Raw genomic sequence first — 17935 nt, 5'->3', positions numbered from 1 at the left:
ACTTGGTAACTGAGCAACCTGAGATAATTTACTTAATTAACTCAAATCTCCATTTCTTCATCCCCTAACGGAGTCATTATGAGGAGAGTGAATTCATAACTGTAAAGTTCCTAGAACAGCTGGCAAATAGAAGTGCCATATAGTACATGTTTGCTATTATCCTCCTGTTCCTGATCTGGTAACCAATCTCTAGAAGAGCCTGTGAAAACAGATAAATTAAAATTGCCTGGGCCGGCCCTGTGGCTTGGTGGTTAAGTGTGCACGCTGCGATGCTGGTGGCCCGGGTTCGGATCCCGGGTGCGCATCGAGGCACCACTTCTCCGTCCATCCTGAGGCCGAGTCCCACATACAGCAACTAGAAGGATGTGCAGCTATGACATACAACTGTCTACTGGGGCTTTGGGGGGAAAAAATTAAATAAGTGAAATCTTTAAAAAAAAAAAAAGAGAAAAATCTTTAAAAAAAAAAAATAAAATTGCCTGTCATACTCTACTTTGGGTTTCAAAGTTTTGTTTATATTTTATTTTACTTCATTTTTTTTAAACGAAAGCAACAAGTTCCACCTTCTTCTGCCAAGGAACAATGAACCTGTCCACTCAATGACTGTGGTTTCCGCGAGAAACTAAGAGGAAACAGATGTTTCTGAAAAACAAAAACCCATGCTATGTACCTGAGGCGTGGCTCACAGAAAGCTTTCTACCAGCCATCCCCAGAGCCAACTGCCAGCCTCCCGCAGCTGTGGCCGCCTGGGTGCCTGGACCGGATGCCCCGTCCACCCCAGTCCACGCACTTGCCGACCTTCTATGAAATCCGAGGCCGTATAAGGACGCTGATTCGGGCTGCTCTCCGCAGGGCTGTTCAGGGTCTCCAAGGCCAAGTCGATGGTTTCCACCAACTCGTCCCGCTTGTCCTTCCTCACGGGTTTCTCCTCAGGGTGGCGGGTCAGGCCCGTCTCCAGCTGGTACACCTTGTGCAGCGTGAAACTGTCGAAAGGCACCGCGGCGTACTCGGTGGCCAGCTTGATGCCGGCGTGCACCTCCGCCTTGTCCACCTGCGAGCGCAGGAAGGCCAGCAGGTCGGCCTGGGACTTCTCGGGGGGCCCCGGGGCCGGGCCCAGGCCCGCGGCCTCGCTGGCGTGATACCGCGCCTGCCTGAGCTGCTCGCTCCGCTGCTGCAGCTCCTCCTCGAGCTGCGCCAGCTGCCTCTTGAGGCTGCTGATGTAGTTGCGGTGCTGCTCCCCCCAGTGCTGCAGGACGGCCTGGGACCCCCCCTTCCCTGTGGGGCCGCTGGCCCGGGGCAGCCCCAGCCGCTCCTCGTCACCTTTTGGAGTGCAGGCCAGCATGTAGAGGACGGAGACGGCACAGCAGAGGAGCACGAGCAACACCCCCACCCGAGAGAGCCACGCCAGCAGCCCCCGGCGGACCATCCTCACTCCGGAGTCAGCCCCGCGTCCAGAACTGGCGGCATCCCAGATGCCAGCGCCCCACGGAAGGGCTGCCCTGGACTAGACCACAGGGAGCATGCGTCGGAAGCCCCTGGAGCTGCTTTCATCCATCTCTTTCTACAATGCCTCCTGTCCCTTGGAGTCAACCACCACGTGGAGCAGTCTTCCCACTTCTAAAAGATGATCTTCAGGGCAGAAGCAACGGGTTAGGTGACACTTCCAAGTTTTCACATTCATTCCCGTCATAGCTTTCCAGACATGCAGCAGACAAGAGGGGGCCTGGGAAGAGACCAAATGACAAAACACTTAATCAAGATGATAACACCTTACGTTCACTACGGCAATCAATATTCAGCAGATCTCCCCTGAGGTTTACGGAAAATGCTTATGACAGGTGATTAAATATTGTGAAATGTTTGTAAATCAGAACACAAATATGCATTTGCAGAGCAATGCATATAAAGAACAAAGGATGCAGAAAAACGACTGGAAGGAAATACGGCAAAATGTGAATCTCTCTAGGTGGAATTCTCTCTGGGTGATTTTTCTGCTTTTCTATATTTTTCTGTATCTTGTAAATTTTCCATAATGGCACATTATTTTGATGACTAAAAGGGAAAAAGCAAAACTTCAATGACATTGAAATGGCAGGCAGGGACTTCTCTGGCCAGGGCCTGCCCAGCGTTGGTGGAAGCAAAAGGTGAGGCCTACAGTACAGGGCAGGGCTGCACACTGGCTCAAAATGGTCTTCAAGCTTTCCGATAAGAAGGCGAGGAAGCACCTGGAGGGTCAAATATGCAAATAATAAATGTGGATGCTAACATATTCAGAAGGAATCAGGGGACAGTTGTTCCAGCTAACTCCAATTCTGCTTGCAGACAGGTGAGTTCACCATAGAAAGGGCTGGGGTTGGGAGAAGAACAGAGACCAGAATCCTGTCTTGTCAGGACTCCAATCCCAGGCCTGTCTCTGCTCCAGCTTCTAGGAGGAATTCTGTGTCCCGGCTGCCCATCAGGAACACCCAGACTGATCGCATGCCCTTTCACTCAAATAATGCTCTGCCTCTCAACCCCAAACCCCCTGTAACGAATGAGGAGCCAAGCTGACTCGCCTTCTCCATTCTCCTGGGCACCCTTCCTCATCCTCCCCCCAGCACAGACACCTCCACAGCACACTCCCTCTCAGTGTTCTCCCTTCCTTAATCCTCTTTCCTCGTCTCGCCTACCAATTTGAGCCAGAAAAAGTAATGATAAATGGAAAAATAGATCAAATAAAATTTCTTGTTTAGGGAGATTTTTATAAAACCTTCCTGGATGCATCTTTTTATATCACTTCTCTTAGAAACAAGCTCCTTGAGGGTACTGTGTCCTGGCCAGTTTATTAAAAATTTGACATTTTTAATAATCCCCACTATAACTAAATTATTCTGTACATAGTCTTCACCTGACCCAGAAACCCAGATCCTGGGCCAATAATCATCCCCTTTACTGGTGGTCTGTCCCATTTATTGACTGGAAGAGGCACTCCAGTTAATCAGCAACTTCAGGACCCCTGGGAGAAGAAAGAGATGTTCCTTCTAGCATTGTCTATATGCTGGGAATGCAGTAACAGGGGCAGGCTCACTGACTTTATCCGAGTGTCACCTGCTGTGCACCATGGCCACACCTGAGGGTTCCTCTTCTATTACCAGGTCATGTGACTCTTACAGATACCATTATGTTATCAAAATAGTTTATTCTTAATTTTCCTTAACGATTCAACACATAACATTCTCTCCAATATTTCTCTTGGCCTGCAGACTCTCTATCCTATAACTTGGAACAATATGCAGTTATTAGTGCTAAGTTTAAAGTGTATGTTTAGCCCTGGAAGCCTTTTCTGTCTGATGAAAATCTTGGGATTTGTATAATTACTACAATTCTGTGATTAAAAACATCTCAGCTTTGGTGTTCAGGCACCTTGCTGTTTTTAATGAAGTCTCTCAGATGAACTCATTATATCCAAGTATTAAATTACCAGTGAAGACATGTTATCACGTTGTTCTGCCACTTTAAAGGCTTTTACTTTAAATGGATTGTCATTAAAGACAAAATAAGCAAATCAAAAAAAAAAAGGAACACAACACAATTCAATGTGCTGGGGAAACAAAGTATGCAATCTTTCTAACAGATTTTTTTAATGGAATAATTGTTACATTTGCATAATAAATTGAAATCATGTTGGTTAACTGAAGCAATGTATTGAAGCTATGGCTAAAAACATTTATAACTGTACAACACTATTTTGTTCTGTTCCGTAAGTCGCTTTAAAGTCTAGTCTGGCTTTTGAAATCCACTGGTATAAATCTCAAAATTATTTGGTATTCCATTCTTTGGGATGTAAAAGGAGAAAAAAATAGATTTTAGGAAGAAATGACTTTTTAAAAGAAATAACAAAATGCCATAAAAATTATTGCCAAAGAAGCAGTAATGAGTTTCTCCTTTTAAAGATCAGATAATGTACGTTACAAACAAAATTCTATTGTTTTTCTTTATTTAAAAACAAAACAAGGGGCCGGCCTGGTGGCGCAAGCAGTTAAGTGCGTGCGCTCCGCTGCGGTGGTGGGGGGTTTGCCAGTTCGGATCCCGGGTGCGCACCGAGGCACTGCTTGTCAAGCCATGCTGTGGCAGCGTCCCATACAAAGTAGAGGAAGATGAGCATGGATGTTAGTCCAGGGCCAGTCTTCCTCAGCAAAAAGAGAAGGATTGGCAGATGTTAGCTCAGGGCCGATCATCCTCACAAAAAAAAAAAAAAATTTAAAAAGTTGTGCCTCTGCATCTTTTAACAGACAAAATGTTTTCTAACGATTCTAGCAGTCTAATCGGTAATCGAAATAGTAACAACCGGCTAAACCACAGAGGCCAGGAGCATCTGTTCGCTGAAGTCAGGAGACTTATCCTTCGGATTCTTGCTTCTATGGAGACTTCAGGTTTCTCCCTGGGCAGCACCGAACATCACCCTCAAGAACAGATGCTACTTTACCAGCTCTACCACAGACAGGAGCCAACACCTCGACGAGATGTTACCACATCAAACTACAGCTAAGCCTCAATCTCCCTCTGCACAGGTGTTGGGAGAATTAAAGAGTTAACATTTATAACGTGTATACCGACTTGCAGATGGAAAGCACCGTGTAATTACCAAGCACTATTACACGCTAGGGATGACAGTGAAAATATAGCTTTGTGTGATCACAGCAGCATTGTGCTACTATTTTAAAACTTAGAAAAGGCACCCATAGACTAGCTAGTCTTTGGGGGTGGCTGGGGACAGGGAAGGCGTGGAGAGCAAGATGGAGCCCCTGTCAACAACCAGTTTTAGGTTGGAGAAGGAGACCTTTGGGAGAAGAGAGATGTACTTCCTATTTTTTTAATTATAGAAAATCCTTTGTGCTCACCAGGTTTCTTGCCACTTACATTTTTAAATGTCCATCCTTACTAAGGCTTTCCCCAATACTTTCCTGTCCCTGGCCAGATCCCCAAGGATGGTTCTGTGACACACCTTGTCCAAACAGTGGATTTATTGATTAGATTGAAGAGAACATCCAAGCAGAATGGCTTTGCTGTCATTCTTACAATTTATGGGGAACAAAACAGCTGGGAGAAGGCTTCCTCACAGTCCACTGTGAAGACAAAACAGTGTTGCAGAGCAATCCTTTCTAGTACCACCCAGGTCTGAGCCCACCTAAGGCAAGGTTATTTCAAAAGCTCTCAGCCTGGAAGAGGGTTCTCAGTGCAGACTGACGTTCCATCATCCTCAGGCCAGAATAACCCTAAGAGCTTTCTTCCCGGGGTATATAGGCAGAGGGTTGCTTAAGGAGTTTATAGCACTTTCTGAACATTTAAGGCAGAGAGTGTGAAAGACACAGTGGGCCTATGCCAAGGGGTCCAGCAATGAAGTCAGTTTCTCAGACTCCAGGTACAAGTTTTCCAACAGCCCTGACCTCCTGCCCAGACCAAGAAGCATCCTGGACATTTCCCAGATCTCCAAATAACACAGCAACAACCCAACAATGGGTCAGAGTCACAGTCCACTCCATCTAGGATACTGTCGTAATCCATCATTTTAACAAATAGTTATTAAGTAGGTACTACATTCAATGCATGGCCTAAGAAGTTACAGGGGACAAAAAGATGGACCAAGCACAAATTCCAGCATCAGCAATTTATAAGTTTGTAGAGGAATCCAGGTCTTCTCAAATAACCATAAATGAGCCCCAATAGATAAATGCCATTAAAATAGATATAAAGTGTTAATGCCATGCTCCCACCTACCAAGTGTACGTGTGGGGGGGGGGTGGAGGGGCGGTAGGGTTTGAGAAGAGAAGTATTAATAAATTTTTAAATGACAAAAGCTTAAAATAAATGTTAGGAATCAACACCATTTATTAAGATATGCAAGTGGCTACAGGTACTGCTTATCATTTCAGCTTAGAGTGGAGCCATGTGAGAGTGAAGCCAAGACAGGGCTAAGTTTGTTCCAGAGTTGAACACTTACCAAAACAGGAACAGTGGAAATCAGGATTTCTATGGCTAGGAGAGAAGCAGCTATTAGGATGGGTGTATGGGTGAATACTTAGGTCCAAGAGCTGGGTATTATGACAGAGAGCCTGCCAAGACGTGTCTATTAATGTCCACAAGAAGCTCATAAATCAGGAAGGACTTTAGACAAGCCCCGCTGATGAAATGCCATCGGGGTCAGCAGCAGGCAGAAGGGATGGTGGCTTCAGAGGAGACCAGGTCCAGCAGCCCTACACACTACAATGACAGGCCTTGTGAGTGACAAAGGAAACTATTCAAGGAGTGGCAATAAATTCTCCGAGACATCTCCACCCTGTGTGCAGGCACAGCCAAAGCGCTGATGGGAGAAAGAAACAAGCAGTGTCTCCTGGGCCAGGAAGTGGCAGACCAAAGCCCCAGAGCCGCCGTGTGCGTCTCTTCCACTCTGGCGCATACAATCAGCTCTTTGATGGCGACCCCACAAGCCTACCTTCAGTCAAAGGACTACCTGTACTAACAGAACATAAATTGAGGTCATATCTCTTGGACAAACATACCGTCCTGAATGTGTGTGGAAAAGGCAGCGTGCAAGGACTCTTATTCAAAGAGTTTTCAACTGCTCTCAAAAATATATAAAAAGCCAACACTGTAAATGTTACCCAAACACACGGCTTCATTTAGAATGCCTCCAGCTCAGTTTAGCTCCTGTACGGAGGGTGTGGTAGCCAGCTTCCAAGATGGCCCTCCACGTTCCCTGCCCCCGGTTTCCTACTCTGTGTGTTTGCCTCCCACGCTGGACTAGGGGGTGAAGTGAGTGACCAACAAACACACGGCAGAAGTGGAGGAAAATTCCACAGGAGGCAGACAACAGCCACTACAAGAGCTGAGAGACCCTCCAGCTCCCAGCCCCTACTGCCTGTACACTCTGTTGACTGACTTCTCTAATTTTTTTTAGGTCTGCCTTCTCTTACAGGAAATGAGGACATACAACCACCTCCTGTAACTGCTCTGTTGAGTCCACAAGAACCTGCCTCTTGTACACACTTAATTAGATAGGGCTGAGGTGCTTGCAAAGCAGTTAAAATGGGCCGAAAATGAGTATAAGGAGAGCTCATAATCTCCCCAAACCCCAACCACCTGGAAGCCTTAGTGCAGGGTTCTCAGGTGTCACAGATCTTTCTGGAACGTGGGTTTCTTTTTTCCCTCGAGCCTTTAGTCAGCATCTATCCATGTGCCAAGTGCTTTATCAGGTGTGTTCCTGACAGCAACTGAAGAGCTGAGGCGATGAGGGAGCAGGTGGGTGTCACCGTCGATGCTAAGAGAGGTGCTGACGCCACAGCCCAGAGAGGGACAGGGCTTCCACGCCAAGTCAACAACCAAGTGAAGTGTCGGAACTGGCCGTGAAGAGCGTGAGGCCTTCCTCCCTGACCTCCTCAGCCCGACATCCGGCTACCCCACCCTCCCGCAGACAGGGATCCACGTGGTGGCACCTCGGTCCATCCCAGCGGCTTCCTGCTCTCCTCCTCTGACCTTGGCACTCAAGATCAGCTGTCTCCAAACTTAGTAAACAGAAACAGCACATTCTAGGCAGTAAACAGCTTTTGAACAAGTACCATATATGTAAATATATTCATTTATAAGTTATATACAAGTTTTACAGTACGGTTGTATTATGTATTCACAAAAAAATACCCCTAAAATAGTGACACGTAAAATTTTTTGAATGTTTTCTCACCCTGATGGACCATCCCGGGCACCCACGTTAACTGACCTCTTGACTGTACTTCTGTTTCCATGGGACAGAGCCCCAGCGAGGGCTGACTCCAGGGCCCCAGTGCCAGGCTCCTGCCTCGCTGCTCCACTCCTTGGGGTGACTTTCCCACCTCTGGACCCCACTGACTCCACCCCTAGGTCCCCAACACCTGCTGCAGGGCCTCTGCCAGGAGCGCGCTTCCCGCCCTTCCTAACCTGAGGACTTGGGCTTGGACCCTCGAGGGCCACTCTGTGAGGTCCTCCCTACAGCCCACTCCAAGAGCATCTCCTCCAGGGACCAGCACGGAGCAACCCAAAGGAGCAGGCTGGTCACTTCTCAGTCAGGAACGCCCTAATTGGAGGTGCCCCTCCAGCCCTCAACTCCACACTGGTCTCCTGCAAGAATCATTCTGATTCCTCTTTCCCTACTTTGAAGCAGGAAAAGGGAAATGTGGCAACCAAGGCCGGTGGGGGGTTGGGGGAAGATCTGCTACTCAGACAATGAAGGCATGGAGATTAATTACATCTCCACACGCCAAAAGCCAGGAAATAGGTCCAAACCCTTTTTGCTATTCTCTTATGTTTTGATTTTGTTTTTTAATTTGCTGGTGAACCTTTGTAGAGAAGACTTGATAGAGAGGGTCTTCCTGAACATGCAGAGATTTTCCATTGCCCCCACTTCCGCCTCCTTCAGCCTTGTTTCAGGAAGGATCTAGGACAGTTAGTCGGCATAGGTCATGGCCGTGGAGCCTGGAGAGTGAAAAGAGAAGGCACCCACTCAAGCGCCATAGAATAAGTAGAATAAAGAACCTTTTCCTGGCAGGAAGCTGTCTCAAGCATACATGCAGGGCTGAGTCAGCTGCCAAACCCTGCAGAGAGGTCTGCCTGGTCTCCGTCTGCCCCTCGGTCTGCCCCTCAGTCCCGTGGGGCTCCAGAGGATGGTGGAGCCGCCCCGCACCGCACAGGGAGAGGCCCGAGAAACCAGGCTTCCAACACCCTCCTCCTGCTCATAGTCGCAGCCACTTAGTGAGCAACTACTTTGGGCCAGACATCAGACTAGGCACTTTACAAACATGATCTCATTTAATCCTCAGAACAATCCTATGAGCTAAGTCTTATGATCCCCATTAAAGATAAGGAAACTGAGGCTTAGCACAGTGAAGTCACTTGCCCAAGGTGCACAGCTGGCAAGTGGCCAAGCCCAGTTTCAAATCCAGCCAGTCTGACGCCAAAACCCTGCTCTCATCCAGGCAGCCACACTGTGCATCACCCCGAACAATCCTGAAAACTGCTTGCTGAGACCCGTTCCTCACTCTGCACCCAACGTGTCTCATTTTCCTTGCTTCTAAACTCATCATGAGTCTCCCTATTTATGAGCTCACCCGACCCCTCAGATATGGCATTAAGCACTGTCTCTCTATATTATACATAAATGCCTCCCCATTTAGCTGTGATTCCCATTTCCATATCCCTCACCAGCTATGCAAACGCCCACTACCCCTACAAATAATGCCGATCTCGGCCATGCCCAGTGCAAGCCATGCTCTGGCCCCACAGTTGGGGCCGGGACAGGATACCTCTGTCACAGTCAAGTGCTGCTGAGCAGATTCCAGGAGCATATACCCACATATCAGGTTTAAGATAGCTCAACTAGAAATCATCCTGGAAAGTGAAATTTTTAATCAACTGAGAGATGTTCTTTGAAAGGAGAAAAAGAGAACATCTCCTGGTTGGTAAGATGCTGGCTGGAATCACGACGGAATTCTCTCCTGCCAAACACTGAGTTCTCGCTTCTCTCCTCCAGACACGGCAAAAGGAGATGCCCATGCAATGGCCATGAAGCATGTGTCAACTAACATGCTCATGTGCAGGCAGAAGGCAGCCCTGACCTGGGTGGAGACTCAGGGAAGTGCAACCCCAGGGAGAACAGGTTCCAAGGTGGCGCAGCACAGCTTCCAGGGAAATGTGTGCTGTTAATTAACAAGGAGGGACTAATTAAAAGTGAGTGACGCTCCACAGCCAAGTACCTTCTAGCTAAGCAATAAGCACACAGCCCTGGGCAGATGCCAGGCAGAGTTGCTGAGCGGCACATATCGGCTTCAAGGTGAGGTCAGAGGTGTGAATCACACCACACTGTGCGGCGAAGGCTGCGGTGGCTCCAGGCTGAGATGGGCTCAACTTTATTTACAGCGAAGGCAACACAGAGAGGAGACTGGAGTTCCCCTTCCTGAGACAATGATCCACGCCCTTATTAGCAGACAGTAGGAGGGAACAGGAGGACGAGAAACACGGTTGATCCAATGCCTCTACCATGTACCAGCCAGGGGCTCTGAAGCATTTCCAGACACAGAGCTCCCAGAGCAAGGTCAAAGTGCTCACCCTGAGTCATGGCAGGGCCCTGGGGTCCTCTCTGGCAGCCCTAGAGGGGGCTCTGCTGAGGACCGTGGACAATCACTGGACCTCGTGAATTACCTGCTGTCTCACCTAAACCTCAGGTGAGTCCTTGATGCCTATTCTCTGAGACTAGGACACTGGGGTACGAGGAGGCTGGTGATGTGCCCACGTGGCTAGTGGGCTCTGCATCCCACAGCACCACTACAGCCATCTACTTCCGTCAGCCGGACAGTCCAGAGCATAGATGGAGTACGCCACATGTACGAAATTAGACAAAACCAGCAAAGGGGACACAATGCCCACAAGCAGGGCCACAGACAAGGAGCAGGAAGGTTGAGAACACAGGCAGCAAGGAAAGCCCTAGAAATAGGATAAAACACAGCCTCTAAAGAGAACTACAACGCAGATCCAGTCCCTACAAGAGCAACACGGGGCTCTGACCCAAAGACAAGAGTTAGGGGATGCACATGACACTCTCGCCCCCATCTGGGGCTCCCCTAGTGAGGCTCCCTGCATCAGTGCAAACACTGACGACCTGAGGAGCTGGCCAAGCCTGTTTTCTCTGGCACTTGTCACCTCATGCCCTCTCCCAGGGGTGTCATTCTGCCCTCTTCATCCCCAAGCCCGGGCCTCAGTCAGCATGATGCTCGAGTGTGGTCCACCCCAGGCAGATGCCAGAAGTGGGTGAGCAGAGCCGGGCTCTCCATCCCCACAGCACAGCCCAAAGGAACACCCCTGGAAACACCCTGAATCGAAAGGTGCTCACACTCACTCTCGTGAGTCCTGGTATGAGAAGTTAAGAAGGAAACTGCTCCTTTTAGTCAAGACAAAATAAACCACCTAACTCCTCTGGGTGCCCTCTTCCTTCCCCACCTCCAAGGAAGACATCAGCACACAAACAAGGGGCTTTCTTTTAGAAGTGGTTATTACATAACAGGACTCGAGAAAGTACGGATTGCACAGAATTATTTTAGAAACCCCATGAAGCTGCATCAGCAAAGCCTTCTCTCTTTGTGCCATCTATCTGAGTAGAAAACAGAACCAATGATACAGAAATAATTAACAGGGGGATACCCAATATTACATAAACACAAGACATATTATTATTTTTCACAAACATACAACCCAGAGCTGATAGCAGACAATGTTTTATGGTCCTGGTTCCAGCCCACCAGGCCCATGGGCGCCTCCTCTGCGTCCTTACCACCCTCCAGCTTCCAGTCCCAACACCCAGTACCAGCTCCATCCCGTCGTCCACTACCCTGTGGGGGCAACTGCTTCTTAAGGAAGGAGCTAGAAACACTTCAAGATATTGCTCCTACAAAGAAATTTCTCTGCAATAGAAATTGTCCTATTTCTACACAAGATAGATGGCACAGAGCGCTTATTTAATCCAAGTTTGGTTTACAGTTTAACACTATTTAATATTGCACTAACACGGGCCCTCTGCATCATTCTTAAAATGTTCCGTGCACGTTCTGTAAATGTTCACCTCCCCATCTATGACCCCACGCTATCTGCGTCTCTTCCTACTTCTCTGATGTCTCCTCTGAGGCAGGTTCCAGTAATATCATACCCATTTTGCAGAGAAGGACATTGAGGCAGAGGTTAGCTGCCCAAGTCACCCAGCAACAAAATGGCAAACCTGGGCTTCTAACCCAGGCAGTGTGCCTCTGTTGTCTGTGCTCCTGAGCACTAGCCGTACTGCCTCTCTGTATGACGTGCTCTACCAGAGGTGCGTTCATTGTAAACGGAAAGCACAGAGAGAGAAAAGGCTGACCGGGGAATGCACAGAGCTTGTTCAGGGACCAGCTGGGGCAAGAGAGGAGCTGGGAGATGTTTACAGCAAAGTGCCCCCAGCTGGAGAGTCCTCACCAGAATCCGACCATGCTGGCACCCTGATCTCAGACTTGAAGCTTCCAGAACTGGGAGAAATAAATGCTTGTTGTTGAAGCCACCAGTCTATGGTAATTTGTAATAGCAGTCTGTGCTAAGACAGGCCTTATAGCATTACAGGGGATTTAAACTTTAACCTATATGCAATGGTTAGCCAGCCATCTAAGTCTTTAAACAAGAGAGTCACCTGATCAGAATTGGATTTAGCAAATGGGCAGTGTTGAGATGGACTGGAGAGGGAAAGAGGCATTCAGGAGATCAGGTGTGAGGTCACCACACCACTACACTGTTCTCAATAAGGGACGTGGAGGCAACAGCACGAAACGCGGGGGAAGGGTGGATTCAAGAACTATTTCTTGGGTACCATCTCCAGGACTTGGAGACCAATCAGATGAGAGTGAGGGAAAGAGAGCACCCATCAAGAATGAGGCCCAGGGTTTAGCCAGTGTGATTCCGAGGATGGAGCTACCAATGAAAAAGAACACACATGAGAGAGGACTTAGCAGGAAGACAGGTTTGGTTTTGCACATGCCGACTTGGCACTGCGCGGGACTGACAGTGCCAGGAGGACTGGGCAAGGGGGGCTCAGCCTGCTCACGTCTCACCGGCAGCACCTGCTCCGCCCGCTCCTGCGCCCTGACAGCACTCCACATTCACACCTGTCCTGCCTCTCTCCACGCTTCCCCGGCTGCTGTCTCCTCTCATCCTATTGGTGGAGTTCAGGGGTTGAGAGCACAGGCTCTGGGGTTCAGACCGTTCGAGTCCTGCTTTTATTCAGCTTCTCTCAGCCTTTGTTTCCTGCACCCGGGGGGCACAGAGGGCCCACCTCACAGAGTCCTTGTGAAGGGTAAATGAGAGAGCGCACCCCAAGTGCTCAGCACAGCGCCTGGCCCGAAGGTCATCTTCCAAAGGGAGGCAGCACAAGGCCAAAACCACGGCAGAGAGACAAGCCCGGCCCTGACATCGTTGTATTGATGAGAAAAACTAATGACAGAGAAATAGCTGATGATACAAAGTTACAAAGCTGGTTTAAAGCACAGTCAGAACCAGAACCCAGAACTCCAGACCCCCAGGCTCTTGCCTCTAAATCACACTCCCAAAGTTTAAATCAAAGTAACTCTCTCACATCCTTATCATCCCCCAAAGCCCCGTTTATTTTTAAAAAGAAAATAAAACTATAGCATGACTGAAAAGTTCTCCCCAAACTGCACTTGAAAGAAAGCGGTGCGGAGCTCACTGGGCCGCTGGAAGAGCCTGAGAAGGCAACTGCACTGACAGGCTCAGCTCAGCGTCTGGGTGCCGTGCCAGGGCACAGGGCTGGTTTCCTTTCTGTCTCTTCGACACCATTTGGGGCTCAGGACAATATATATCACGGCTGTAGACATGAGACTGCAAGCAGCGACAGCTCTTCTGACCAGAGGACTGACCACTCAGACCACGGGCAAAGCTCGGCGAAGTTGAGACCCGCCAAGTCCCCATGAAAAGGACGGCAGGTACCCTTTGCGAGAAATCTCAGAACCTCCTCAGATATTTTTGAAATGCAATTTTCCAGTAGCTCAAAGTGATACGATTCAATACACCAGTGTTCTAATTTCAGCTGCCGGTACTAGAGATATTCCTAGAGTTCAAAAAGTTTTTTAAAACACTAAAAGCTGCTTCTCAAAATAAGTCTTCAAGACGTCTCTGTGAGAGGAGCTCCTTGGTCCTCTCTTTTGACTGCATTTTGTTATCCTGATATATGACAGCTCTCAGTTCAAAGCTGCCCAGGACAGGCGTAAACTACTTCTTCCTGAAAGATAAACTGGACGATTACCCTTCTGATTACGCATGTGAATCTGCAACAACTGCTAAAATTACTACAACTGCACTACACAGTCTCAAAGGAGCAAGACAGACGCAGCGTTTCACCCTGTGCTGGACGACCTGCGCTGCAGCCGGCGCCTGTGGAAGGGGAGCGGTGGTCCTGGACCACCCCACGGTCACCCCGCCCCTCCTGCTTACTGGAGAGGCGGGAAATGGGATTCCAGGCAGCAGCACACCCTCCACAGGAACATGAATACAGACAGTCACTGTTCTGAAATTCTGCAGTGATGTTATAATTAACATGAATTTTCCCCACCCAGTCATCAAATATGAGGTGAATGCTTACTGTGTGAAAGGGACCATGCCAACAACAGTGGGGATAAAGAGAAGGGCCTGTTGAGATCCCTGTCCTCGCGAGGGCAATGGCAGTGGGAGAGACAGGTATAAAACTACAGCTATACCAGAGGAATGTGATCATCATTAGTAAAGTAAACAAATGTGCTGTAGTTCAGAGGAGAAAACTACTGTTCTGGCTGGGAACGATCAGAGAAGTTGCAGATGAACCTTTCGAGGTGGGTACTATTCCTTAGCTAGAGATGGGGACACTTGGGAGAATCCCTAGATGATCATGGACACAAAACAGACAGCCAGTCTAACTAAGGCTTTCCCACTCCCACTCCAATCGCACTATTAAGGATGCATGTGGTCTTAATAAAAAAGGGAAAAAGATAAGAACTCTAAAAATTCACCATTTTCTTCACAGTGTCTGAGGTTTTTCTAGATTTTCCTTCTAGGCTGATTGTGTTTCTCAGTGTTGAAACCTTTTCCATATGCCCCAGGGCAAGCTGAAAATACAATGGGCTTTGTCACAGTCCTTATTTATTTTTTTAGTATTATCTCCTTCGATGTAGAAAGGAGAGTTAGAATTTTTTTTCTTGAAACCAAGCTAATGGGTCTCAAGATTGATATAAATGCAATTATCCTGTGGAGTAGTGAGTCTAAGGAGGGTCTAGCTTTTAATGAACATTGCTTTATCTCTATTAAAAGCCTACAATGAGATAAGATGTTCAAGGAGTTTCTTTAGCTACAGAGGGCTAACACTGTTGCTTGCCAACGCTTGGCAGATGTTTATTTCCAACTTTCTGGCTCAGTGACAGACTGACCTAAGCAAAAACATAACAAAACGAAGGGTACCTTTGTTATACATTCCACAACCTCAGCTTAAGAATCAGACAAAAGATGCTGAAAAGAAAAAAAGGAGACCTTCTCCACTGCAGACACTTGCAACCCAGCACTCGAGCTCTAAGAAGCAACCAAGGAAATCTACAGACTGACCACAGCTTCGGGCCTCAGTGTTGCATATAATTTACTGTCTATCTCCAGCAATTCAGAAAGGCACATCTGCCCCTTCAGTATGGAAACTTTCTGTTCTTTGTCCAATTTATTTGCCAGGCCAAGGTCTCCTTCCAGGGCACACAATCCCAGTTGCCAAGTTGATGAAAAAGGAATGTCAATTTTCTTTAAACAAATGTGAAAATGCTTTGCAGAGTACAAACTAAAACACTCACGATGGGTGGTATCATTATTGCTTTTATCTTCATTATGACTGGCACTAGGAACTTGCGGAAATTTCAAAGGAATATAGCTTGAGAAAACCAAATTAGAAGGTGATAATCAGGAAAAATAAATCCTTGTTTACATAGGAATTGCAGTTCAAGCCTGAGTCTGTTCTCAGATCACAGGCACCTGTCTCTCCCTCCCAGCTCCTTTCTCCTGCTGCCCGCTCCCCCTCAGCAGCACTCCCTACCCACACTGTCCATCCCTTACCTGGCACCAGGTGTATTCAGGGGGGTCTTCCCGCAGAGCCTGCCCAGACAGCGCACACAGCCTTCCCTCCCCTCAGAGGCAGGATTGGCAGCTGGTAGAGACTGCTCAGTGTGTGGTCCAGCTCAAAAAGATGAGCCGAGACCACCATAAGCCTTGCTCAGAAAGTCACAGTAAAAGACCCAGAGGGAAGCTGCCAACCGGGAGCAGGGCGAGAGCAGCCTCCCTGGGAGGGTGGCTGAGTCACAGGAATGCCAGAGCCTCAGGGCCACAACCTGAGTGCCCTGTAAGCGCCAGCCGCTAGCCAGTGAGGCCAGAGGCAGCTCCTCTCTGCTGCCCGCAGAGGGATTCCTGTCGGGGCCACTAAGGCTGACCGTTGTCAAATCCCACCCCCGCCCGCCTGTGCCCTGAAACCCGCCGGGCTCTTGGGAAAAGAACTCGGGACCGAGAGGCAGGAGCCCCCGCTTCCACCCCAGAGGCTTGCATTCCCTCAACTAGGAGCGTAGGAGAGCCATTATTCAAGGGACTTTAAATAATAATAAAAATAATAAAGATATTACTCAACTATTATAAGTCCTAACTCGACGGCAATTGATAAGAAATGAAAATAAACCATTTCTGAAATATCACGTAATTTAATAGGAAAAAGTTGTATACTTTATAAACTTCAAGCTAAATATTACTTTTCTGAAAAAGTAATCTTGAGTAAAGTAAAATACAGCCAGATAAGAAAATACTTGGCTTACTCTTTTCAATACTAAAATTACCAAAGCTCTGGTCATTTCAGGACTGGACAAAATGCTAACAAAGTTGTCAGACAAGAAGCAGTTTAACGAGCAATTACTGAATACCCATGAAGCGCCAAGTCTAGTTCAAGATATTAGATATCTGTGTCTATCTGTATATAGATAGATCTATACCTACACGTCTATACTTAGATATAAATATAGATATATAAGTATAGACTAAGTACAGATATATAGATATAGATACATCTCAAGACATAAAGATGAATACGACAGAGTTTCTGACCCCAAGGAGTTTAAAGTATAGTGAAAGAGACAGACGTGAACAAATAAATCAATGAGCTAGTTGCTATGATAGAGGAGCAAAAGGCAAGAAGGGATTGACGTAGAGGAGAGGATTCAATCCAACCTTAAGGGTTCAGAAAAGGCTTTCTGCAGGAGACAATACCTGAGCTAGGTCTTGCGGGAGGAGTTCAGCAAGGCAGAGAAAGGATGAAAGAGGATTCCTGGCAGAAATAACCGAATGGCAGAGCTTGAAGCCGTGAGGCAACACTGTGCCTGTGGAACACGCAGGCAGGTCAGGGTAGCTGGAGCGTGGGGTGGAGCTGCGGGATCAGGCTGCCGAGAACCTGGGATACTGAATTTAGGGAGGAGATTCTGAATTTGGTCTTGGACACGGTAAGTTGAAGTGCCTCTGAAACATCCAGGAGCAGACGGTGAATACGCATGTCACAGAGGAAGTCTGGCCTGGAGACAGACTCAGCGTCATCACATATAGATGGTAATCAAACCAGGAGACTGAATGAGAGAACTTAGGGAGAGTACAGAGTGAGAAGAAAATCTGGTTCTCAGTCTGTAGGAACTCCAACACGGAAGGCCAGGAAAAGGAGATGGGCCTGCAAAGGAGACTGAGAAGGAACTTCCAAAGAATTCCCAGTCCACTATACTGTTATGAACTTGGAGACAAAGGCATTGTCTGAGTGGGTTCGGCTTAAGCGTTTCCAGTGGAATCCATGAAGGAGTAGGGAAGTTGGCCTATTCTACTAGGTTCAATATTAGGAAGCCCATTTTTGCCACATACCTAAACCACGTTCTCCAAACTAACCTGGGAACAAAGCTGATATTTTGGTCTCCATCTGCCTGAATATTTTCTCAACTTGTTCAGAACTGAGAAAGAAAAACAAAGAAAGCAGCCCCTGACATTCAGAAGCTGCCCTAACCCTCACAGCAAGGCCATGTATTCTCCTAGCAGACACAAACCATCTCAGAAGACCAGCCTCTGACAAGGTTACTCTGAGACCATCATAAAAAGAAACAAAATAAGGCTACATCATAATTTTGTCTAATCACAGACAAAAACAAAGTCAATGTGTCACCCACAAAATACAAAACACCCCCTTTCTTGGCCAAAATGACTGACTACTACTTCTTTACCAGTTGCAACTTTATCCTCATTCAACCCCCCTAAGAGAGAAGATTCACTGAGAAACCTAGTCCTTGCTTTCTGACAGCATCCAATCCGGAGCAGATCTCCCCTT

General features: G+C 47.7%; 1 protein-coding gene across 12 annotated transcripts in view; it reads right to left on the bottom strand.

Moving 5' to 3' along the window:
* Window positions 1-17935, bottom strand: part of CSGALNACT1 (chondroitin sulfate N-acetylgalactosaminyltransferase 1) — a 348572-nt gene that overhangs the window by 107860 nt on the left and 222777 nt on the right. For all 12 annotated transcript variants that reach the window (XM_087418625.1, XM_087418623.1, XM_087418628.1 and 9 more), the window contains exon 3: window positions 799-1723. In XM_087418625.1, the coding sequence (XP_087274751.1) occupies window positions 799-1426 (628 nt within the window). In that variant the 5' untranslated portion in view covers window positions 1427-1723. The remainder of the gene's footprint in view (window positions 1-798; window positions 1724-17935) is intronic.

This window comes from Ceratotherium simum, chromosome 28 (assembly GCF_057802395.1).
Source record: "Ceratotherium simum simum isolate JZ-2026a chromosome 28, ASM5780239v1, whole genome shotgun sequence".
NCBI classification, from domain to species: Eukaryota; Metazoa; Chordata; class Mammalia; order Perissodactyla; family Rhinocerotidae; genus Ceratotherium; species Ceratotherium simum.
The sequence above is the reverse complement of the archived record's forward strand: the minus strand, read 5'-3'. Positions and strand labels throughout refer to the sequence as shown.